This window comes from Artemia sp. Qi Xiang Cuo, chromosome 16 (assembly GCF_049724085.1).
Source record: "Artemia sp. Qi Xiang Cuo chromosome 16, ASM4972408v1, whole genome shotgun sequence".
Lineage (NCBI taxonomy): Eukaryota > Metazoa > Arthropoda > Branchiopoda > Anostraca > Artemiidae > Artemia > Artemia sp. Qi Xiang Cuo.
This window is the reverse complement of record NC_142809.1, coordinates 56,475,629-56,501,663: the sequence shown is the minus strand read 5'-3', so window position 1 is coordinate 56,501,663 and position 26,035 is coordinate 56,475,629. Positions and strand designations below refer to the sequence as shown.

The 26,035-nt window shown below is 35.8% G+C and overlaps 1 protein-coding gene across 1 annotated transcript in view; it reads left to right on the top strand.

Moving 5' to 3' along the window:
* Window positions 1-25,556, top strand: part of LOC148943117 (ubiquitin-like protein 7) — an 80,874-nt gene extending 55,318 nt beyond the window's left edge. The window contains exons 5-8 of the mRNA XM_089102091.1: window positions 836-1,022; window positions 2,012-2,120; window positions 19,555-19,730; window positions 25,296-25,556. Coding sequence (XP_088958217.1) covers window positions 836-1,022; window positions 2,012-2,120; window positions 19,555-19,730; window positions 25,296-25,463 — 640 coding nt within the window. The 3' untranslated portion in view covers window positions 25,464-25,556. The remainder of the gene's footprint in view (window positions 1-835; window positions 1,023-2,011; window positions 2,121-19,554; window positions 19,731-25,295) is intronic.
* Window positions 25,557-26,035: the final 479 nt, after the last annotated feature.

Sequence of the window (26,035 nt, the reverse complement as noted above, 5' to 3'; positions counted from 1 at the left end):
CCTATAATTAATACTCATATACAGCTACTTCCATGAAACCACAAAAGCTACTGGATTATCAATTTAAAATTTAATTTTATATATATTTTTAGTTTATATATATATTTATTTGTATTATTTTAGGGTTAGGTATTTTTTTATCTCTTTTATTGTCTACGCTGAAGACGCCTTGTTGTATACGAGCGAAATATTTTTTTGATTATTGTTCTCTTTGTTTCCTTTTACTGGCCGAAGACCCTTTTTTCGTTTCCAGATTCATTTCTTTGTTTTATCATTGCTAGCCAGTTTGGCTTTAGATCTTTTATCCAATAGAAAACTTTCTAAGCTTTGTTTTCAAATTATTCCTATCAAAATTTATGCACAGTAAAAATCCCTCTTTTCAGACGTGCTCGCAATTTTTTTTTTTTTTTTTTTTTTTTTTTTTTTTTTTTTTTTTGCTTGGATAAAAACCGCAGAAACTGGCATATGATACTAAAATAAAGGAAACCATGGATGACATCGTTAAAATCTTGAAATTACCCTTTCCCACGTATGTGCCAGACTCCACAATTTTCTACCCCCACCACACTTAAGATTTATCCACTAGTTGGGCAGATTCATCAGTTTCTTTCGAAGAACCTTTGTCAACAGTGTAAAGGTTAGTGCTTGGGTCTGTCAGGTCCTATTAGTAAATATTATATGCAAAAATTAAAAATAAAAAGCCTTACCTCAAATCTAAGGGTTTTTAAATAAAAAAATTAATCTGTTATACTTGAGAATATACGATTAAAAATGCAGTAAAACGTACTCCCATTTGGTAAATCTGCAATATTTATTCTTATGTCTTTTACTTTAGGATCGCGGAAAAATGTCCAGCACTAGCTGACGCAGCTACTCAGATTGCAGGAGGTTCCCTTACGCCCAATGAGGGAACATCCAATTTTTTGGATCCTGAAATGCTGATGTCTCTACGTGAAACTCAGAGAGATGATGATGATACTGATGAAGACGAAATGATGCTGGACCCCGAACTGAATACAAGGGTAAGAGTGGGAATTCAACTGACTTTTATATTAAAGAAAACAAAAGTATCACTGGTGGTTCAGGAGGGAGCACTTGCCCCGGGCGCATAAATTTTAGTGGGCCCAAAATTTCAAATAAATAATCTAAAGGTTAGTAAATTATTAATTAAATAATAAAAAAATGAACTAAAAAACAATTAAAAATAATAATTAAATCAAAATAACAGTTAGAAAACAAAAGGTTAATTCAGGAAAGGAAATACTGTGGTATGATACCTGCACGTGGCATGCTAAACTTTTTCCAGTTAAGAAAGTTTTTACTTCAAAATATCAATTAAACAAACTTAATTTCTTTCTTATTTTCAACCTTTTCATTTGGGTTATTTTTAATGTTCTTTGAGCCTAACTGACGTCAATATGACCTAACATGCTTATTAACTAAACCTATTACTAATTAGTAATTAATTGATCGATGAATAATTTCTGAAACAATACTGGTTAAGCTTGATAAAACGAGAACGCAGGATGACGAAGAAAAAACGATTTAAATAACAGCCAGTGAAAAAAAGATGAAAATGCAAATATTTCGGCAGAGACTTCCGCTCAGACGTATTCACCGCATGAAGCTGCCTTTTCGCCGTTGCTTGAGAAAGGGTATCTTCTTTTTTTTTAATGTTTGCATTTTATTTGTATTATCCTGTTCGCTTTTATCTATATTTTTGTTACTCGTCTTCTTTTATTATTCTTCCTTTTTGTTCTTCTGCAAGTGAATTAATTCAGAATATAGAATTTTGAGCAGCGTCTTCAAAAAACAATTTCTGTTGTTTTTTTTTCTGTTGAAATAAGGTTCAATATTGTTGAAGTCAATGTACTAGTTTCTTTGTGATATTTGAGATTTGTCTCGGCATTTGATTGATTCCCTCATCCCAGTGCCTAGACTTGATAATAAGATTATATTGACAAAAACGGATAAGGGTTTAATATATATATATATTTTATTTTTATTTTAGCCTTCCAGCACATCTAGACAGCGTAGCATTACCCCAGGCCCTAGAGGACCTCCAGAACAAGGAGGGATAACACCCAGTTATCTTGCTGCTGCTCTTTGGTCTGCAAGAAGTAAGTTTGACTTCTGTAAGCTTTAGTGAAGTAGCATTTACATTAAGGTCAACCCAGACTTCTATTTCTAAAAATGAACGTCTGGCTCGATACGTGTGTTTGCGTGGAAGTATTGTAAGACATGCCCGTGAACGTTACATTTAAGAAAAGATCATAAAGTAGCGTTTACATGTAGGTCTAGCTAAACGTCTGGCTAGGCACGTGTGTATGAATGGAAGTATTGTCAGACATGCCTGTGGACGTTATATTTAAGCAAAGATGATAAATATAGTGACAAAAGAAACCTTCCTGATTTTTATTAGTTTGAAGTGCTAGATAAAGATCTAGTGCTGAAGTGCTAGATCTGTAGTGCTAGTTTCAGACCTTTCAGAACTTTCTGCTTGACCGTTACTTGTTTTAGCCAAGTACTAAATTTTATTGCAGCTGCCTAATTGTACTTATTTCACGTTGCTATATGATTTTAAGCTGAAGTGCTAGTTGCAGACCCTAGAACTTTCTGCTTGACCGTTACTTGTTTAAGCCAAGTACTAAATTTTATGGCAGCTGCCTAATTGTACTTATTTCACGTTGCTATATGATTTTAAGCTGAAGTGTTAGTTGCAGACCCTAGAACTTTCTCCTTGACCGTTACTTGTTTTAGCCAAGTACTAAATTTTATGACAGCTGCCTAATTGTACTTTTTTCACGTTGCTATATGATTTTAAGCTGAAGTGCTAGCTGCAGACCCTAGAACTTTCTGCTTGACCGTTACTTGTTTTAGCCAAGTACTAAATTTTATTGCAGCTGCCTAATTGTACTTATTTCACGTTGCTATATGATTTTAAGCTGAAGTGCTAGTTGCAGACCCTAGAACTTTCTGCTTGACCGTTACTTGTTTAAGCCAAGTACTAAATTTTATGGCAGCTGCCTAATTGTACTTATTTCACGTTGCTCTATGATTTTAAGCTGAGGTGCTAGTTGCAGACCCTAGAACTTCCTGCTTGACCGTTACTTGTTTTAGCCAAGTACTAAATTTTATGGCAGCTGCCTAATTATACTTATTTCACGTTGCTATATGATTTTAAGCTGAAGTGCTAGTTGCAGACCCTAGAACTTTCTGCTTGAGCGTTACTTGTTTTAGCCAAGCACTAAATTTTATGGCAGCTGCCTAATTGTACTTATTTCACGTTGCTATATGACTTTTGTGGCGCTCAAGATTCGGTATTGTTTTTTTGCTGTAGGAGGGTTTGTCCGCAGTCGATGGCTTGACGATTCACAACCAGTATTGATCCCAGTGTCTTTGATTTTCCTGGACCCACCGAACGTCTTCAAGTCGATGGTAAATAACAATTTTTTCTTCTATCGCCGGCTCGCTTTCTCCATAACGGCAATGAAGACCCAAGACACTGTCCCAATAGCAGGTTGTCTAGCTGAACCACCGGAGATGTCTACAATAGGTGCTCTCTGGACATATATGTTTTTCCAGATATGTTTCTAGGCGTCAAAGTCAAGCTAGCCATGCATATGAACATTGCTTAAATTTCACTTACTTAAAATACTTACTAAGTACTTACTTACTTGATCCTAGTACTTCTAAATTCTTTCAGTAATTTTAGTAACGTAATTCTTGCGAATTTTAAAGAACCGGCGTTTATATTAATGTCTTGCTAGACCTCTGTGTCTAAATATGTTGGTTTGGTTAGGCACGTTTTCGTATACTACTAAGCACAGATGATAAATATGTGACGAAAAACAGAAATCTCTGATTGGCTCTAATAAAATCTCTGATCAATCTCTGAATTGGCAATAGAAAATCTCTGAATTAGGAATCGTAGAGACAGAGTTGTATATTCTGGAACTGAGTCCTTTACTGCAACTGTTTTCAGCTAAAGAATTGGTTGATGTGTAAAGATAAGCTGTCTGGACAAAGATGTCTTATATGGCACTTTTCTAGGCATCATAGTCTAGCTAGCATTTTATTGCACTTAAGTAAGATAAGTTTAATTATTTAATTTAATTACTAATATTACCTTACTTACTGAAATTACTAAGTACTTACCTAATTACTTAATTATTGTTAAATTTATTCAAGAACATTTTTAAGTCAAATCTATACAAAATATGTAGGGCCACCTTATTTGATGCACAGGCTTGCCAGATGTTGAAAATTGGTCTTTTTTCGATTTTCTTCTTTTTTTAGTGAAAATTTGGCTAAAATACGCTGGTAGAAATTTCCTGAAAGTGTTAGATCAGTATTCCATTCTGGACCCAGGGACGGGTCTGGTGCTAGCAAGCACCAAACCCGTGTTTTTTATAGCACTAGACCCGTGTTTTTTTTGACTATTTTTTTTTTTATATTAGGCTTCCTCCCACTGATTAATATCAAAATATGCGATGTATACAAAGTTTGGTATTTCGTCCAAGATTATCAATTTTGCCCAGATGGTAGGACACCAAAGGATTTTTCGTAAGTCTGGTGCTGCTGACATTTTGATGTCTTGCAAAAAGTCGAATTCGAAATTAAAAGACAAGGACTTCGACAGAAACTAAGAGCTTTAAACAAAGACGGTAAAGTCAGAGACAAAGACTCTAAAACAAAGAGCCTAAGACAAAGACGGTTAAGTCCGTATCACCCATCTTTTCAATTGTTCTGATTCATACGCTTTTATAGTTGTGTTTGAGGGAATGTTTATCTGTTTATTTATTTTCTACTTTTTTCTTTACTTTGCTTTAGCCCATTACACGTTCTCTTGTTCATATAGTGGTTTACTTGATAAATTATTATTAGATTAAAATGTTAATTTCTTAAAATACCCCCTGGCTCTATTTCTTTTTACTCTTGGCTCTATCTTCGGTCTATTCATGCATAAAAACTGGGATTTTCAATGATTTTTCTTTTGGTTGTTGCACATCGAAAATCCCAGGAAAATCTTAATCACGAAAAAATCTTAATTTCTCCATTGTTGCCACAATTGAATCGTGAAAAGAGCCAAGCGGAAACTTTTCTTCCTTTTATTTTTTGATAAATAGACTATAATATTAAAAAATATACACAATCCTTTTCTAATAAATGTTTTTAAATTCTTCTTTTTCTCTTTTTATTCTGCGGTGTTTGGTCCATATTGAGATATTCTGCATGTAACTCCTTACCTCGTTTCCTCTACCTTTTCATTTTCGAGAAAATAAATTTGTTACCTTCATATATTTCTCACATAATTTTCTACACTCCCTTTCACTATTCTAAATTTGTCTAATCTTTAATTAATCATATAAAATCTCAATTTAAAAACAAAAATACCTACTTACCGCTATCAAATACATTACGTGTGCGTTGCCTGGTCATTATAATCTACAATTTTATTTCTACCTCTACCCATTTGCCCTATCCTTTCTGAGGTTTTATCTACTGAAGTTTTAATCAGTTAACTTACATTACAAAAAAAATCGCTTTTATTTCTTATTGCCCACGGCAGCAAGAGGCTGGTCCCTTTCATACTATAATAAAACGTATATATATATATATATATATATATATATATATATATATATATATATATATATATATATATATATATATATATATATATTATATATATATATATATATATATATATATATATATATATATATATATATATATATATATATATATATATATATATATATATATATATATATATATATATATATATATATATATATATTACATTATAATATACCATGCTCGAACACACTCATTGGGTCTTGCGTTATTGGGCAATTAGAATCCTTATCTATACAAATTTTCCAATCCAATATTTTCCAACGTTTATTACACCCAATTTATCGTCGAGCATTACAGCAATCAATAGGGTGATACCTATTATTTTCAGTTGGGCTATTGGACAAATATAGGCTTATGGGAATATGCGAATTTAAGTAATATAATTGACATTTTTAAATTAGAAGAAAATGAGGATTCTATTTATGTTTCAATAGTCAACTAAAGGAATAAATATAACAGAATAATAATCCTTAAATGGTTCTAGAGCCCATGCCTTGCGGGACCTGCTACATACAAGCTCCTCAGTTAAGGTTGTGAACCACTCTGTAGATATCAATGCTCATAGATCATTAAATAGGTAATAGAAAATATAACTCTACATGTGTACACAGTTCAAAAATTTTAGGAAAACATCAAAATTACACAAATCAAGGTAAGTAAGTAAAGGGATGGGATTGGGCCTCCTCGCTGGAATACCACCAATTTTTAATGAATAGTATTCTGAATTCCTTTTGAGGTAGATTCTTTAGGCTTCGTAAAAACCATTATTTCTTTAAACCGATTGTAGACTCATTCCCCATCTTTCCTGTGTATGCAAATGTGATCACCGCCTAATTATATAGGACCGCCTAATTAGTATAATAGGACCGCTAAATATAATAGGACCGCCTAATTAGTCATAGGCAGCGCGCTAGCACTGCCGAAGTAAAGAACGATGTAAGTAAGTAAGTAAGTTTATTTGTAACCCATAACATAAAATAAACGCGGAGTAAAAAAAGAAAAAAAGAAAATAATATTAAGCACAAGGAAATAATAAGGAAAATATAACATAAATAACATAATAGTATAGATAGAATCACTAGTCTGGAAAAAAATAAGTGAGGGGGCACTGGCACACATCTTCCTTAGAGTATTGGTCCTCAGATCCTTAGCAATGTTGTCAAGCAGCACTAGAGGGTCGATAAGTCCAAAATGAGAAATAATCTTGTGATTTCTGTACCACCTTGGTAAATATAGCAAGAATCTATAATATTTAAAATAGCCTTTCCTTAGCTGAAGACGGTCTTTTTTGCGCATTAGAGGCTGCAAACCGGAAAGAAAAAGAATTGTAGGAGAACAAAAACTATGGTAAAGTTTACATAAGCCTCGGTGGCTGTACCTCCCTCTATTAGGCGAGATATTACCATATGAGAAGTGAATAAACTGCAGAGCACTAGCAACCAGAGACGAGCCTGTAGTCTAAAGTTTATTAGAGAACGCAATCCCAAGCCATTTCAACTTTGAGACACATTTCAGTAGCATTGTACCCCTATATAAAGAAAGGGCAGGGTTAGAAGTATTAAAACACAGGAACTCGCATTTTGAAGCATTTACAGAAAGCCCAATCATACTCAAAGCATTAATAAGAACATTTAAGTTCTTTGTGACGCCTGACATAGCATGACTAACTAGCAGAACATCATCAGCATAGGCAATGTGACTAACAGCATTCGCAAACAGTCCGCAAGCACAGTTTTGAAAATATATGGAGACAGCACACCACCTTGCCTGACTCCCATCTTTACTGAGATAGGCTCAAATATATCATACATCAATTTTAACCAAACCTACGAATTGGAATACCAATATTGAAGAGCTTTTACTACGGAAAAATTAACTCCTGCCTTAACTAAGCAGTGAAGCGCTTGCGAATGTACAACGTTATCAAAAGCACCCGAGATGTAAACCGAGCAAAAATAAAGTGGCCTTTTTTGCATTTTTGCAGAGACTAGCAACTGACCAAGTATATGATGGGCTTGAGAACAACCAAAACCGGCTCTGAACCCAACTTGATAATCAAAAAAATCACATTGAGTCAAAAATTCAGGTAATACGGCATACTCGAACAGCTTGCTAATGAAGCAGGACACTGTAATTGGTCGATAATTGGAACATTGATCTGCGTCCTTTCCCTTCTTCAAAACTGATGTTACAATTCCCGAAAGAAAACTATCTAGAACTAAGGACTGGGCTAAGCACATCTGGAATAGGAGCTGAAGGTGTGTTAACAATAATGGACACTAATGGTGGTTATTGTAGCATAGACTATCCACATCAGGCGCAGTTGGTGCCTTAACGCTCTTAAAAGCCCGATAGATATCACCACTAGATATTGACAAAATATGGACTTGCCGAAGAACTCGAGGAACAATATTATCCAATAAGGAAGAAAACATGGACTGAAAAAAATATAAATGTTTTTACTTTTATAACTTTAATAAATAAAATAATATTAACATTTGATTACTAAATATCAGTATATGTATATTAAACTGACAATACACATTCATTTGTATTTTTCAGTGTAAATTTTGTTCTGGCCTTGGGAAGGCATACGGGTTTTGCGCCCAACTTATGTTAATTTCTGCTCGTTTTGACTTTGACTCGGTTATTTATTGTAATTTCTGTTCGTTTTGGGTGTCATTTATTTATTGATGCTGATTTGTGGTAGTTTCACGCTTGGTAGATTATTTGATTTTATTTTTGCTCATTTTTTGTTTAATGGAGTTCTTTACTTTTCTTTGAAAAATTTATTTTGTGGAAAAAGTTTTTCTAGTTAAATTCTGTTTGTTTTATATTGACATGGTCTTTTCAGGGAAAAAGAAAACAATACTTTAAATCTTTTCGTTTTTTTTAGACTTTATAGTTTTGTCTTTTATTTGCGTGCTGGAGAAAATATTTCAGCAATTTTTAACAACACAATCTGGACACAAATGGTAGTGTTTAATTTAGTTTCATACCTCCTCTACTTGACCTGAAATGGAGAGCTTGATACCATTCGCAAAAAAATATGTTTACTTTCTTTGATAGCTTGGATACACTTACGCTATTTTGATTTGGTTAAATTTCAAGAGCAGAAGTAGCACCAAAAGTTTGAACATAATACCCTCAGTCGTTCTTGGGATGCTGAGATACCTTAAATACTGCTGAGATGCTGAGATACTGCTGAAGAAGACCAGCGTCCAGCCAGTGACTCGCAAAGTTTCTACCTCATGAAAAGGTAGAATATCTTGTAAATAAACAATGGATTTGAGGAAGACTAAAATCTATTCTATAAATCATATACAACAACTTTCTATATAAACCTTATATGCCCCCAGGGCATAACTTACAACCTTTGCACTGAGGGCTCTGAGGGGATTATCATTCTAAAAGACCTAATTTCCGGAACTTTCAACTACGTTGAACAAAATGGATATCTCAAAATTTTGATTGGATGTGTTTGGGAAAATGGTGGGCGTGAGAGGGGCGTTAGTCCGCTATCCAATGACTTTAAACTATTAAAAAAAGCACTAGCCCTTTCAATTTCCAATTGAATGAGCCTTTTTAAAGTTTTTACGACAACGCTTTCAATAACAACTTTATATGCCCCCAGGGCATATCTTACAACCCTTGCACTGAGGGCTCTGAGGGGGGTTATCGTCGTATAATACAAAATTTCCATAAGTATAAACTACGTTGAAAAAAATAGATATCTACAAATTTGAATTCGATGTGTTTGGGGAAATGGTGAGCTTGAGAGGGGCGTTAGTGGCTATCCAATCACTTTCAACTATTAAACAAGGCACTAGCCCTTTCAATTCCCAATTTAATGAGTCCTTTTGAAGTTTCTACGACAAAGCTTTCAACAAAAACTTAATATGCCCCCAGGGCATAACTTACAACCCTTGCCCTGAGGGCTGTGGGGGGATTGATTGTCATCCTTAAACACCTAATTTCCAAGATTTTCATCTACATTGAATAAAATGGCTATCTAAAAAAGTTGATTGGGTGTGTTTGGGGGAATTTTTGGGGCGGGGGGGGGGGGGGGCTAGTTGCCCTCCAATTACTTTCGACTATTAAAGACGGCACTAGCCCTTTCAATTTCCAATCGAATGAGCCCCTGTTGAAGTTTCTGCGACAACGCCGTCTATAAAAACCTTGTATGCCCCCAGGGCATAACTTAAAACCCTTCCCCTGAGGGCTCTGGGGGATTGTCCTCCTCAAAAACATATTTTCTATCCGGAAATCAAATACGCTCAACAAAATGGTTATCTCAAAATTTTGATTGGATGTGTTTAGAGAAATGATCTGCCTGGGGGGGGGGGGGCGAGTTACCCACCAATCACTTTCGACTATTAAAAAGGGCACTAGCCCTTTGAATTTCCAATCCAATGAGCCTTTTTTGAAGTTTCTACGACAATGCCTTCTATAAAAACCTTATATGCCCCCAGGGCATAACTTAAAACTCGCCCTGAGGGTTGTGGGGGAGTGTCCTCCTCAAAAACATATTTTCTATCTGCAAATCAGATACGCTGAACAAAATGGCTATCTCAAAATTTTGATTGGATCTGTTTGGGAGAATGATGGGCGTGGGGGGGGCTAGTTGCCCTCCAATCACTTTCGACTATTAAAAAGGGTACCAGCCCTATGAATTTCCCATCGAATGAGCCTCTTTTGAAATTTCTACGACAACGCCTTCTATAAAAACTTTATGTACCCCCAGGGCATAACTTAAAACCCTTGTCCTTAGGGTTGGGGGGAGTGTCCTTCTCAAAAAAATATTTTCTATCTGGAAATCAACTACGCTGAACAAAATGGCTATCTCAATATTTTGATTTGATGTGTTTGGGGAAATGATGGGCCGCGGGGGGGGGCTAGTTGCCCTCCAATCACTTTCAACTATTAAAAAGGGCACTACCTCTTTGACCCAATCGAATGAGCATGTTTTGAAGTTTCTACGACAACGCCTTCTATAAAAACCTTATATGCCCCCCAGGGCATAACTTAAAACCCTTGCCCTGAGGGTTGTGAGGGATTGTCCTCCTCAAGAACATATTTTCTATCTGGAAATCAACTATGCTGAACAAAATGGCTATCTCAAAATTTGATTGGATGTGTTTGGGGGGATGATGGGCATGTGGGAGGGGGTGAGTTGCCCTCCAATCACTTTCGACTATTAAAAAGGGTACTAGCCGCTCCAATTTCCAATCGAATGAGCTCTTTTCGAAGTTTCTACGACAAATCCTTCGATACCAAGTGCACGGGTATGGAGAACCAAAAAAAAAAAACACATTGTGCCCACATCGTTCTTTACTTAGGCACAGCTAGCGCGCTGCCCATGATACCAAGCACTTTTTGATTAAGGACATGAGTGGATACATTTAGCTGACTAGTTGCAGTGGCGGCGAGAGAGACGGCTGAGGCTTTATCTCGGGTATGGACTACCCACTTTTTCTTGTCAGGATCAGATCTCACACGATACCATCATGACCATTTTGGGTATCAAGGGTCTCTTTTCGCTCAATAGGATCTTTGAGGTCAGTAGGTGGTTTTTTTTAGACAAACAGGAGTTTACAGGGTAACTCAACGCACAAAAAGCAATGGCGGGAATGAGGGGTACTTCATAAAAAAAGGAACGAGGGTGGCAGATGACAAAGTCTGGCCATCATCAACATCATCAGACCAACATCATTAGCATCACACTTTGCAATAGTGTTAATAATATCAGAGACACTATTAATAAACGCATTTGTACCCACTCTCTTAGGCTGAATTTTCCCAGGATGGCAAAACTGGAAGATTTGCCTCCTTGCTTCAGAAACTTGAGCGAGCGTGATAAATTCAGACATATGTTTCTTCATAATATCTGCAGAAAAGCCTTTTTCGATACTGTTTCGGACAAAATTCAGAACAAGACAATAAACGAGCATTCCAGCGGTCCACGCCATCAGCACCGAATGCTGAATACATACAGAATGAAGGAACCTAGGAACAAGGGAAGTGTAAGGACCCCCTCAACTGTCCCCCAATATTTACGGGTAACTTAATACCAGAGGGTACAATACGTCGCTTGCAGGAGGCTCCTTCCCCTCTTCTTCTAGTTTCCAGTACGCTTCTAAGCGATAAGAAATCAAAAACGGCGCTATAGAAAATTGATACTATAGATGGCGTGCCCATGTACCCGAGAAAAAAGATGGCGCTGGTGAAAATACCCAGGGAAAAGGGCTTGTTCTAGTAATTGGAGAAGGTCATATCAACACTACTTGACAAAAAATCTATCTTTAGGAAAAGACCCCAAAATAATTAAGAAACTTTTTCAAGTTACCAGCAGAGATGCAAACTCAGACACAATAGTATTGAACATAGTATAGATGGCAACTACTTGTGGGCACAAATATGTATTGTTTTTTCTCCATGCCCGGGCACTTCGTAGCGAAGGAGTCGTCGCAGAAACTTCGAAAAGGGCTAATTTAATTGGAAATTGGGGTAGCTAGTTTCCTTTTTAATGGTCGAAAATGATTGGAGGCCAACTAGCCCCCCCCCACGCCCAGCATTCCCTCCAACACATCCAATCAAAGTTTTGAGATAGCCATTTTGTTCAGCGTAGTTGATTTCGAGATAGAAAATATGTTTTTGAGGAGAACACTCCCCCAAACCCTCAGGGCAAGCGTTCTAAATTATGCCCTGGGAGCATATAAGATTTTTATGGAACGCGCTGTCGTAGGAACTTCAAAAAATGCTCATTTGATTGGAATTCAAAGAGCTAGTTCTTTTAATAGTCGAAAGTGATCGGAGGGCAACTAACCCCTCCCCCCACGGCCATCATTTCCCCAAACACATCTAATCAAAATTTTGAGATAGCCATTTTGTTCAGCGTAGTTGATTTCCACATAAAAAAATATGTTTTTGAGGAGGACACTCCCCCACGACCCTTAGGGCAAGGGTTTTAAGTTATGCACTGGGGGAACATAAGGTTTTTATAGAAGGCGTTGTCGTAAAAACTTAAAAAAATGCTCATTTGGTTGGAAATTAAAAGGGCTAGTACCCTTTTTAATAGTCGAAAGTGATTGGAGGGCAACTAGCCCCCCCCCACGCCCATCATTCCCCAAACACATCAAATCAAAATTTTGAGATAGCCATTTTGTTCAGCGTAGCTGATTTCCAGATAGAAAATATGTTTTTGAGGAGGACACTCCACCACAACCCTCAGGGCAAGGGTTATAAGTTATGCCCTGGGGGTATATAAGGTTTTATAGAAGGCGTTGTCGTAGAAACTTCAAAAAATGGATTATTCGATTGGAAATTCAAAGGGCTAGTGCCTTTTTAATTGTCGAAAGTGATTGGAGTGCAACTTGCCCCCCCCCCCTACACCCATAATTCCCCCAAACATATCCTCTAAAAATTTTGAGATAGCCATTTTGTTCATTGTAGCTGATTTCCAGATAGAAAACCCCAAAAAATACTCATTCGATTGTAAATTGAAAGAGCTAGTGCCCTTTTTAATAGTCGGAAGTGATTGGAGGGCAACTAGCCCCCCCTCCCATGCCTATCATTTCCCCAAACACGTCCAATCAAAATTTTGAGATAGCCATTTTGTTCAGCGTAGTTGATTTCCAGATAGAAAATATTTTTTAAAGGAGGACTCCCCGACAGCCCTCAGGGCAATGGTTTTAAGTTATGCCCTGGGGGCATATAAGGTTTTTAAAGAAGGTCTTGTCGTAGAAACTTTAAAAAAAGCTCATTCGATTGGAAATTCAAAGGGCTAGTGCCCTTTTTAATAGTCGAAAGTGATTGGAGGGCAACTAGCCCCCTCCCACACCCATCATTCCCCCAAACATATCCACTAAAAATTTTGAGATAGCCATTTTGTTCAGCGTAGTTAATTTCCAGATATAAAACATATTTTTGAGGAGGACACTTCACCACAACCCTCTGGGCAAGGATTATAAGTTATGCCCTGGGGGCATATAAAGTTTTTATTGAAATTTTTGCCGTAGAAACTTGAAAAAGGGCTCATTCGATTTGAAATTCAAAGGGCTAGGACCCTTTTTAATAGTCGAAAGTGATTTGAGGGAAATTAACCTCCCTCTCACGCCCACCTTTTCTCCAAACACATCCAATCAAAATTTTTAGATAGCCATTTTATTCAACGTAGTTGTAAGTTTTGGAATTAGGTCTTTAAGGATGACAACCCCTCCCCCCACAGCCCTCAGGGCACGGGTTGTAAGTTATGTCCTGGGGGCATATAAAGTTTTTATTGAAAGCGTTGTCGTAGAAACTTCAAAAGGGCTCATTCAATTGGACATTGAAAGGGCTAGTGCCTTTTTAATCATAGGCAGCGCGCTCGCTGCCTAAGTAAAGAACTATGTGGCCGCAATGTGTTTTTTTTCTTCTTCTTTCTTCAACAGGCACTTCGTATCGAAGGAGTTGTCGTAGAAACTTCGAAAAGGGCTCATTCGATTGGAAATTGGAGTGGCTAGTCCCCTTTTTAATAATCGAAAGCGATTGGAGGGCAACTAGCCCCCCCACCCCCCAAGCCCATGATTCCCCCAAACACATCCAATCAAAATTTTGAGACAGCCATTTTGTTCAGCGTAGTTGATTGCCAGATAGAAAATATCTATCTGGATAGATATCCACAACCTTCGGGGCAAGGTTTTTAAATTATGCCCTGAGGGTATTTAAGAACAATGTTGGCACAATGTACCATATAATATTTTTTTTACTTTAGAGCAGGGTACTTCACATGGAAGGTTACGTCGTAGAGACTTCAAAAGGGGCTCATTCGATTGGAAATCGAACCCCTTGCCCATCATTTCTCCAAACAAATCCAATCAAAATTTTGAGATAGCCATTTTGTTCAGCGTAGTTGATTTTCAGATAGAAAATATAATTTTGAGGAGGACACTCCCCCACAACCCTCGGGGCAAGGGTTTTAAGTTTCGCCCTGGGGGCATATAAGGTTTTTTATAGAAGGCTTTGTCGTAGAAACTTCGAAAAAGGCTCATTGGTTTGGAAATTCAAATGGCTTGGACCTTTTTTAATATTCGAAATTTTTTGGAGTGCAACTCGCCCCCCCCCCCCCACGCCCATCATTCCCCCAAACACATCCATTCAAAATTCTGAGATAGCCATTTTGTTCAGCGTATCTGTTTTCCTCATAGAAAATATGTTTTTGAGGTGGACATTCCTCCACAACCCTCGGGGCAATGGTTTTGAGTTATGCCCTGGGGGCATATAAGGGTTTTATAGAAGGAATTGTCGTAGAAACTTCAAAAAAGACTCATTCGATTGGAAATTAAAAAGGGCTAGTGCCCTTTTTAATAGTCGAAAGTGATTTGAGGGCAACTAACCCCCTCTCACGCCCACCTCTTCCCCAAAGACATCCAATCAAAATTTTGGATAGCCATTTTATTGAACGTAGTTGAAAGTTTTGGAAATTAGGTCTTTAAGGATGACACCCCCTCCCCACAGCCCTCAGGGCAAGGGTTGTAATTTATGCCCTGGGGGCATATAAGGTTTTTATTGAAAGCGCTGTCGTAGAAACTTCATAAGGGCTCATTCAATTGGAAATTGAATGGTCTAGTGCCTTTTTTAAAGTTGAAAGTGATTGGATAGTGACTAACGCCCCTCTAACGCCCACCATTTTACAAACACATTCAATCAAAATTTTGAGTTATCCATTTTGTTCAACGTAGTTGAACGTTCTGGAAATTAGGTCTTTTAGGATGATAACCCCCCAGCGCCCTCAGTGCAAGGGTTGTAATTTATGCCCTGGGGGCATATACGGTTTATATAGAAATTTGTTGTATAAATCATAGGCAGCAGGATCGCGCTGCCTAAATAAAGAACGGGGACACTCAAGAACGAGACAAGAAACGGGGACTAAGTAAAGAGGAGGACACTCCCCCACAACCTTCAGGGCAAGGGTTTTAAGTTATGCCCTGGGGGCATATAAGAACGATGTTGGCACAATGTATTATTTAATAATTTTTTCCTTTAGAGCAGGGCACTTCGTATCGAAGAAGTTGTTGTAGAAACTTCTAAAAGCGCTCATTCAATTGGAAATTGGAGTGGCTTGTGCCCTTTTTAATAGTCGAAAGTTATTGGAAGGCGACTAACACCCCTCTCACGCCCACCATTTCCCCAAGCACATTGAATCAAAATTTTGAGATAGCCATGTTGTTTAACGTAGTTGAAAGTTCTGGAAACTCGGTCTTAGAGGATGACAACCACCCTAACAGACCTTAGGGTAAGGTTTTTAATTTATGCCCTGGTTGTCATATAAGGTGTTTATAGAAAGCGTTGTCGTTTCCAAAAGGGCTCATTTGATTGAAAATCGAAAGGCCTAGTGCCCTTTTACATAGTCTAAAGTGATTGGAAGGCTTGACATTTTTATAGTAAAGATTGAAGTGGGTATAATTTGTGACTTTTTGTTGTTGTTGTTGTTTAGACCAGGGCACTTTTAATCGAAGAAGTTGTCCTAGGAATTTCAAAAAAAGCTCATTCGACTGAAAATAGTAAGGACTGATGCCCTTTTTAATAGTCGAAAGTTATTTGAGGGCTACTAATCCCCCTTCCACTCCCACCCTCCGACGCCAAACTTCCCATTTCTGCTCTTAAAAGTTAACCAAATCAATTTTTTTTTTTTTTTTTTTTTTTTTTTTTTTTTTTTTTTTTTTTTTTTTAAGTGGCATGGCTCTACTCGTATTCGTATTAAGTGGAAGAATCAGTTTAGTGATTATAATGTTAAGTTATGTAGGGGGCTGAGACAAGGAAGCATTATTTCTCCTTTGATTTTCAATATCACTGTTTCGGGGCTATTTGATCAAATTCAGTTGACTTTTATTTATGGTAAAGGTTATGTTATGTCGTGGATTGCTTACGCAGATGATTTACTCCTTTTGAGTCGATCGCTTCTGTCACTTCAACAAAATGTAGATTTTTTAGCAAAGGTTTTTAGTGATCATTGACTTCGTTTTCACCCTGAAAAGTGTCAGTTTTTAATTCTTGGTCCAAAAGCTAATGATCTCCTTAAATCAGAAATTTCTGTTCGTATTTATGACAGTATTTTAAAACCTTTGGAATTTTATTTATATCTTGGTGTCCCTTATGGACCAACTTCAGCTCTATGCCGTGCTTCTATTTCTAAAGCAGTTAAAAGTAGAATAGCGTCTAGTTTCGGGGCAGTAATTTGTCTTCGTGATCTTCTTTCTCGGAAATCACTGGCTCGGGTATATAATACAGTCGCTTTGATCGTTTTTCCCGTTTTTTAGAATTAGTAATATTGCGCATGTACTAACCACATTTTTTAATTTTGCTAAGTTCCTTTGCCGTTTTTTTAAATCTGAATCAAATACTTTTTTAATGAATACATATAAAATAAAAAACCCTGTTGATGTTTTGGAGAAAAAGCAAAAGAAATTTTTATCCAAATTAAATGTTTTTTTTTCATAATTTATATAGAGCTGCGCACGAAGCTTAATTTATTTTATTTGATTTAATTTTTGAATGAAGTGTTAATTTGTGAAGCGTTAATTTTAAGTGTTAATTTATTATCTATTGAATGAAGTGTTAATTTGTGTGGTAATTTTTATTAAAGGCCTTTGCGTACTTGTTGTTATATAGTTTAAAATAATTTTATGGCCTGTTGATTAGCGGTTATTATCTTTTTTTTTTTTTTTTTACTCTTCGTATTCGGAGGAAATAAAAAGTTTGAATTGAATTGAATTGAATGGTATCAAGTTTTCCATTTCAGGTCAACTAGAGGAGGTATGAAACTAAATTGTCCAGATTTTTAAAAGGGTGTATGCTTTTAAAAATTGCTGAAAATTTTTCTCCAGCATACAAATAGCAGGCCAAACTATAAAGTCTAAAAAAACGAAGAGATTTAAAGAATTATTTTCTTTTTCCCTGAAAAGACTATGTCAATATAAAACGAACAGAAATTAATTAAAAAAAAAATTTCCACAAAATAACTTTTTCAAAGAAAAGTAAAAACCTCCATTAAATCAAAAATGAGCAAAGATAAAATCAAATAATCTACCAAACGTGAAACTACCACAAATCAGCATTGATGAATAAATGAAACCCAAAACGAACAGAAACTACAATAATTAACCGAGTCAAACTCAAAACGAGCAGAAATTAACATAAGTTGTGCGCAAAACTTCTATGCCTTTCCAAGGTCAGAACAAAATTTGCGCTTTACTGAAAAAATACAAATGAATGTGCATTGTCAGTTTAATATACATATAGGCCTACTGATATTTAGTAATCAAAATGTTAATATTATTTGATTGATTGAAGTTATAAAAGTAAAAATCTTTATATTTTTTCAGTAAAGTGCAAATTTTGTTCTGACCTTGGGAAGGCATTGGGTTTTGCGCACAACTTATGTTAATTTCTGCTCGTTTTGAGTTTGACTCGATTAATTATTGTGATTTCTGTTCGTTGTAATCACTTATTTTGTGGAAAAAGTTTTTTTTAATTAATCTTTATAAAAAGACGTTTTTTTAGGCAAGTCAATTAACTAGTAATTTGAAGTTTTTAACCTTGAATAATGTTAATAATATCCATATAATTGTATAGCTTAGACTTTTGGCAGCGTTTTTCGTTTGCTCAGCAAACAAAAAACTTGCATTTCTAGATCTCGACAATGATATATTCTTTCGCTCATTTTCTTCTAATTTTTATACACGTTCCTTATTACTTTCCGTAGGACTCTTAAGCGTCTAGTTAAACCCCGGGCTAAGCCAAGATATTGAGGCCATACAAATACGTGCTTGTAAAATTAAGATGGGAGAAAGCTGTACTTCATACGAAAAGGTCCTTGAATTACTGGGACTTGAGTCACTCCATAACCGCCGCCAAAATCTTGTACTCAAATTCGGACAATATGTTCTAAAAATCTCAAAACACAGGTGTATTCTCCTCCCGAACGCACCCCTGAAGACACTCACCAGAAGACAGAACAAGTTAGAACCAGTTTACTGCCTCCGAACGCGGTGTCAGTATTCTTTTGTTCCATTTTTCACGGGTCTGTTTAACGGCATAAAATGATTGTAATTCGTGTTTTTACAATTTTTATGTACGTTGCAAACAGCTCAGTTTTAGTGCTTCTTAGTTGTATGTCAAGTGTGTCAATAAATATGTCAACTCCACAGCTTTGGAGGTATGGAGTCGAAGATGACTCTACTAGATGTTGTCAAAACATTTGATTGACTATTAAATTTCTATACACATAATGAAATTGCTATGTTCATAATTACTCCCATACCAATGAGAATAACCATCCAAAATGATTTTACTACTAAATCAGGAAAATAATAGAGATATTGATATCCAATTAATGGTTTTTTGCTTATTTTCACCCTTACGCAGTGGAATGACTCTTACTTGTCTTACTGTGACAACATAATATATGGAACAATTTCATATTTGGAACATATGTGGAACAATTGTTTCTCTCATATATGGAACAATTTCTGTTCGCTTTTACTTTTAATGTTGCTCATTAATTTCTGTTGAAAACTTTTTTTTTTTTTTTTTTTTTTTTTTTTTTTTTTTTTTTTTTTTTTAGAAACCAATTTGTGAAAATCGACAAATCCAAGACTCCATTGCTGTTGGAGTTATATTTATGACTCCAACAGCTGTGGAGTCATCTAGTTCCAGGGTGCTCCAGAACTAGAAAAATCTAGTTCCATGGTTTTCTAATTTTTTAAGAGGTAATTGGTTATGTTAGTTTCATCTTAAAAGAATCAGATTTCGTTTTAGTGTCCATGGTGCTTTTACATACTTTATTCCATGCTTGCTCGCCGAAACATTCTTACGTTTTTGACGAGGAATCGCCATCGATTTCAGTTTCAAATCACTTATTTCTCATTTCAGATCAACCAAATTCACAGCCTTCAACTAGTCAAGGAACACCGTCAAGAAGCTCTTCTTCCGTTGCTCTTGCTCCACCGGTTGTTACTCCCGAAATGATGCAAGATGCTATTCGTGCTGCGTTCAGTGGTTCTCAGACTCGGACGCCGTCTCCGGTGAGCCGACCATCAGAAAATTCGGTAAGTTCAATTATAGCATTGGTTAACTTAGTGAACTATGAGGTAAAGTTTAGGTTTAAATTAACAGCTAAAGTTAAGTTAATTTAAGTTTAAATCAGTTAAAGTTGAGATTACAGTTGAGCTAGAACATTGGTACTCGGACGCCATCTCTTGCATAATCTCTCTCTCCTTTGACTCGACCAGCGGAATGTTTGTTTAGTTAAGTTTGAGCATTGGTTCTCTGAAGCTATCTATTGCGCTATTCTCGTTCAAGTGGATCAGCAGAACCTTCGTGAAGCTATATTAGAGTATTGTCTTGGGTCAAGCCACATTTTCCGATAGTTTAATTGTTTTATTACTGGTTAAGTTGAGGAATATTGCGAAGCTTCTTTCAGTTTTTCTGCTTAAAGAATAAAATGTTGGATTATAATTTGACTCTTCAAATGTGATAATTTGATGAGCATGGCAATTGAATAATCCATGTCATTAAATACAAGATGGAGAGTGAACATCTTGAATACAAGACTTGTAATTGCAACTTGGACAGAAATATGAAGAAAAAAGAATGATATTCAGTGTTTCCTCTAACCAGTTTTTCCAGTTTCAAAACCTGTATTCTCTAGTTTGGATAAACCCCAACCCCACCGGGAAATTTGTTTACGGATCGTAAAAAAAACAATGTAATACATATAAACAGATCTGTGTTGCGTTTATAAAATATTTTTGTAACTCAACCCGAATAAAAATTCGTGAAGTTAAATTAGAGTATTGGCTCGGGTCAGGTAAAATTTCCCGATTACGTATTTATGTTCATGCTTTTTAAGGTGAAAATATTCATAATTAAAGTACGGAGATTTTGATATGAAGTGTTTTTCTTTTTATATATATTTTTTATAGAGATAAAAAAGTGATCCAAAAACTACTCAAAATTAAAATAATTAAAAGAGTTCACCGTCAGTTATGACTAACGGTTCATCGCGTCACCCCCGTGGCTTTGTCTGAGTTTTCAGCCAAAACTCTCTCTCGCCTAGGCAGAGAGATGGTTCCATATTCCAATCCAAAATCCCATTTGCTTACTGTGAATTGAGTGGACTTTCGTCTAAAACTCATGGCCTCTCTAGGCAGATTAGTCACTTTTGTCTTTCAACCCCAAATCTCCCTATCGCCTAGGCTGATAGGTGGCTTCGTATTTTTGGATATCAATGCTTAGAAACTGTCAAAAACGATGGACTCGATACACTTTGGTGCTGAACCTTTCTGAAGTCTCCCTTTAAATGTTAAATTTCCCTTAATTCCATTTAAATTTTCCCGTTAAACCTTTCTTGAATGAATAAGAAATTCATTTTTAATTTCGCAACTTAATTTTGCGGGTGGGATAGATAGCTTATGCCACCCTTAATCTCAATACAGCTACTGAATCTGGTCGTATTGATTTGAAAATGATTACGGAATGAATAATTTACTACAAACACTTTACTACACCTAAGTGCTTAACCTTTCTTAAACTTTCCCTTTAAATCTTAAACCTTCCCTTAATTCCCATTTAAGTCTTTCCTTTAAGTTTTCCCGCTCAACCTTTCTTGACTGAATAAGAAGCTCATTTTTAATTTTGCCAGACGGTTCTTTGGGAATTTTGTTGAAACTTTGAGGGAGTGTTAGGATGGGATAGATAACTTATCCCGCCCTTTATCTCACGTTATAACAATACTGAATCTGGCCTGGTACTGGATTTGAATGCCCCCAAGATGTTTTGGCCCCCCTCTTCTATATATGTCAAAAAATTTGTTTTTTGCCCCACCCCCCTCCCCCCCCCTCCTGAAAATGATTCTATTAGTTCTTTTTCTCTTTTATTTGACATTACATGTTATTTTTCTTTTTGTTTTTCCTTTTGTTTTGTGTGGCCATGGCCCCGTGGGGCCTTTTCTGTCAAATATACATAGACATAATGCGTATAATCTGTATAGTCTAAGAATCTGTATTTGTATTATCTACGCAGGAACAGATTCACGCATTTTAATTGTATTCAATGTTTGTTGAATATCCGACAAGTCAAGTACAATTAGTCTTTAAAACATGGAATTTGTTATCCCGTTTTCAGATGACTGTAAATCACGATCCAGGGATTGCATTGCCAATGCATATAGGGTTGCGTGGAATTTATCAGATGATAATTACATAGAAGAATGTCACTTTGAAACAGGACTTGATATAGATAAAGTCTAGATGCAAGTATATGCAGATATACTCTAAATTCTATATAATCTAATAGACAGAAGAACCCATTTCTGGAAAACTTTTTTGGAACATTTCTATTTCGTTTATTTCTCTAGAAATTCATTTTCAAAATGTCAGATGTCTCTTTTTTTTGCATATTTAGTATTCATGTATTTCTCGTTATAGACGACGTAGTACGGGAAAAAATATAAAGAAGGGAAAGATCCAAAAGAATTTAAAACTTATCGGTTCGTTACTGTCACCTGCATCTTCAGCAAAATGTATGAATATTTAATTTTCTCGGAGCTCGACATTGGACGCTTCGGGGATAGTCAGCTTGGATTCCAGAAGGTTCTTGGTTTTGTAGAAGCCCATCATTTTCTTGCTAACGAGCTAATGGATTCAGAGAGAAAGATGTCGCCTTTATACATGCGCACTACAGTTATATCAAAGATGTTTTATAGTTCAACCATATGGTAGCAGTGAAGGCTTTCTGGACAAAGGTGTAAGCGCAAGTGGAAACTCCGAAATTCTTACACGACAATTTGACACTTTCTGCCAAATGAAAAAGTATTAAATGAAAATGAACTATACAACACTTTTCAAAACAGAGAAGAACAGAAAAGAAAGCTAGAGAAAGTTGGAAAGAAAAGGAGAGATGGATTCAATACTTCCAGTGAAGGAAGGGTGGCAAATATTTAAAATATTTAAAATTATCATAACTATCATTTTCAATTTTGGCACGTTTTGACTCCGCTGTCGATTATATTCTAACCCCATTTTTCTTTTTTCTTCATTTTGGATTTTCATTGCTTCAGACAATTTGCCAATCCATTTTGCTTTAGCTGCCCTTATGGGTCTAGTTTTACATGACAGTCCAGGTTGTTGATTTGTTAATTATTCAGGTGCTGGGACAAAAACGCTTCTTTTTCTTCGAGCGAATTATCATTTCAGAAATAACAGAAATAAATACATTAGCTAAAGAGCTCTCAACTTGGCAAAATGCTACTATACACCGAATCTTAAGCAAATAAAACATATTAAAATAGTTTCCCACTATGTAGAGACATCGAAATTCCTCCAGTGATCCCTTGAAGGGGGATTTTTTTCTTCTAAGGATGAAGGGTTTGGATTCTTGGGCTTCAATCCCATCTCTTAAAAAAAAGCAACAACTGAAGAAGACATTGTATATTGTATGTATAATGTTTGGAATGAGTCCAAACCGGCAATGCTGATCTTCGTTTCAGGCTTGTAGGCTAGGCAGACAGAAATCCTGTGCTTGAGCACGCCCTTGCATGTAATTGCTGAGGTTCTTGACCTTATCTCACTCTCCTTCATAGTTCTGACCTATCTGACATAGCATACCTTGAGTAGATCCAGGGTGAGATTTACAAGACAACCTGTATCAACTCCAGAGTGACTTTTTATCTATCAGGCTTTCTGATAAAATTGCCGAGTGCGAGTTTTTAACCTTCAGTGGCCCGGAAGGGGGTTCTGTTACCACGCAGACCCAAAAGAATCTGAGCTAAGATTTGGTACATGATTGCTGAAACGATGAGCAAAAGCAGACCATCATTAAGCAGGCAAATTCTGGTGTTCAATGTGCTCATGGCTCAGCTGTGTCGTCGAATCATGTACGATACTGCGGGAAGTCCTTTTCCTCGATTTATCGCTGTGCGAAAACTACTGGTTACTGCTGTTTATTTCTCTGGAATAGCCTTCCGGACAACTCTAGGTACTCTGAATCCCAGGACAAAAAAGATCCCCTTAGTCGAAATGAAAAGTGGATTCATTGTTAATTTGATGTTTGTTTCTTCTTGTTGTTTTTTGCCTTAATTTTTATGTTATTGATTGTGCGAATTAATTTGTTAAGCCACTGTGTACACGGTATTTTACCTACTGGTAGTGGCTATGTTTATTTGATTGATTTTTTTTTGTTTGTCAATTGATTAAGTTAAGTATTTTCGTAGATCACATTGCCTTTCCATGGCGTAGGTCACTGTGTATGTGACCGAAATATCCAGAGTTTTTGTCATTGTTTTCACTGTCTAATAAAAGGATTTATCCCTATTGAACTGTTATTTGTACGTAGTTAATTTAAAAGAATTAGTTTCCTTAAATCTCTTTCTCTGCCTATCTCGTCGGCAAATCCGAATTATTATCACTTAGAGATTCTGAAAAAATAATACCGTGCTATTACTATGTGTGCTAAATTCATACTGTAGCTGCCTAAGCGTTATATAAATAATTGAGATAATATACAACATATGACATAAATGATATGCGCAAATAATTGTCAGTCTCCTCCGGTCACCTTGAAAAGTTCAACCTCAAAGATCCAATCAAATCAGGTCCAGGATACGCGTTTCAATGATTAAAGTAAATATAATGAGAAGACAGTATTTCACAAGCCTTTACTTGAGTACTTAATAATATTTATGTGCGATCGTTCTCTCTTCTCTTTATTTTCAATTCTTCGCTATAATTATTTGCAGGGTTGGATAAAAGGCGATTGGGCCCAATCGGACCCCGCGTTACCATCAAAATGAACCCAATTTTTTTTTTTGAAATTTTAAAGCAATTTTTTTTTGACAATAAGAGAAAAATTATTAGTTACCCAAATAATAAAAATATATTTATTTTTAAGTTTGTATTGTTGGATTATATTTAGTAACATTGTTTATTATTATGTAATATATACTATATAATATGGAAAACTGATACCCGTAAAAGTTTATGTTAATTTTTTTTTTTAATTTAATAGGGATAGTCCTACATTAGAGAGATTTTGCACTACGTACGTAAACTATTATGCAGGCATATTTTATTTAAATATTTAATATATAAAGGGCCCCGCAAAAAAAAAAAAATCCAGTCGGGCCCCACAACTATTCAATCTGATCCTGTGTAGGTGATAGCTAGTAAATGATATTAAATATATTAAAGTACATATAACGTTTCTATATTCAGTCAATCTTCAATATAGAAGATCACCAATATACTAAAAGCACCCTAACATTATGTGAGGGAGGGGGATTTTTTTTTTGGGGGGGGGGGGTATTTAATTTTCTTGATTTATCAAAATATTAGTTTTGTTATTTATCGCAAATTTTTCATTTGATCGTTGTCCTTTTGATTTTGTTTTTTAAATTTTATTTCTAATTCTTATTTTATCTAAAATGTTTTTTTTTGGGTTTTAATATGTAATATTAAAACATTATTTAATAATAGTATACTATTACGTTTATTTATGTAACATTACATAATTTTCCATGAGGTTGTGTTTTAATTATTTAAAATATTTCTAAACAAAGCTAAAATACTTTAAATTTAATAATAATCTAGTATTAAAATATTGATTTTGTCTTATAGGGGGGCAGAACCCCAGTAGCCACCTTACGTGAGAGGTATGGACAACAGCTGTCTCAAATGCAAGAACTTGGTCTATTTAATGAAGAATTAGTCCTCCGAGCCTTAGACGCAACATCGGGTGACGTCACTGCTGCTGCTAATCTGATTTTTGCTGGGATGATGGATTAATTTTAAATTTCTTTTCTTTTTTCGTTGTTATTTATTTAAAGCGGACTATAGCTGTAATTTGGTGAAACATCAATAAAGCCAGGAATCATTTTAAATTTCTTCCTTAAGAGTTGTAGGTATAAACGCCCTTTGTAAGGTCCTGGAACTAAAAGAGTATAAAGCACAAGGGCTTTAAAATAGGTTTTAAATAGGTTTAGACTATCAAAAAAGAGCGATTTGATTTAGAATTTGGCACAATTTCGGAACTTTGATTGTTTTTCATAATTTATTTGAAGTAGATTCTCTCGTCCTCTAAACATCTTCTTCTTCTTTTTAACAGCAAGCGGGCTTTTCAGTAAAACTATTTAGCCCTTTTCCTTTTGCTTCACTCTGTGGGCTACAGAGCTACTGGCTTGATTGCCTCATATTTATTAGATATATTCAGATATCTTTCAGCAGATCTTTCGACTCTAGGAGTTCAAATATAAGATGGTAGATGTATATTTCTATGCTCTGTGTGCAGGTATAGTTGGCTAGGCTCTTGGCTAACATTTGGCTAAACATTTAGATTCCTTGAAAATCATTTTAAATTT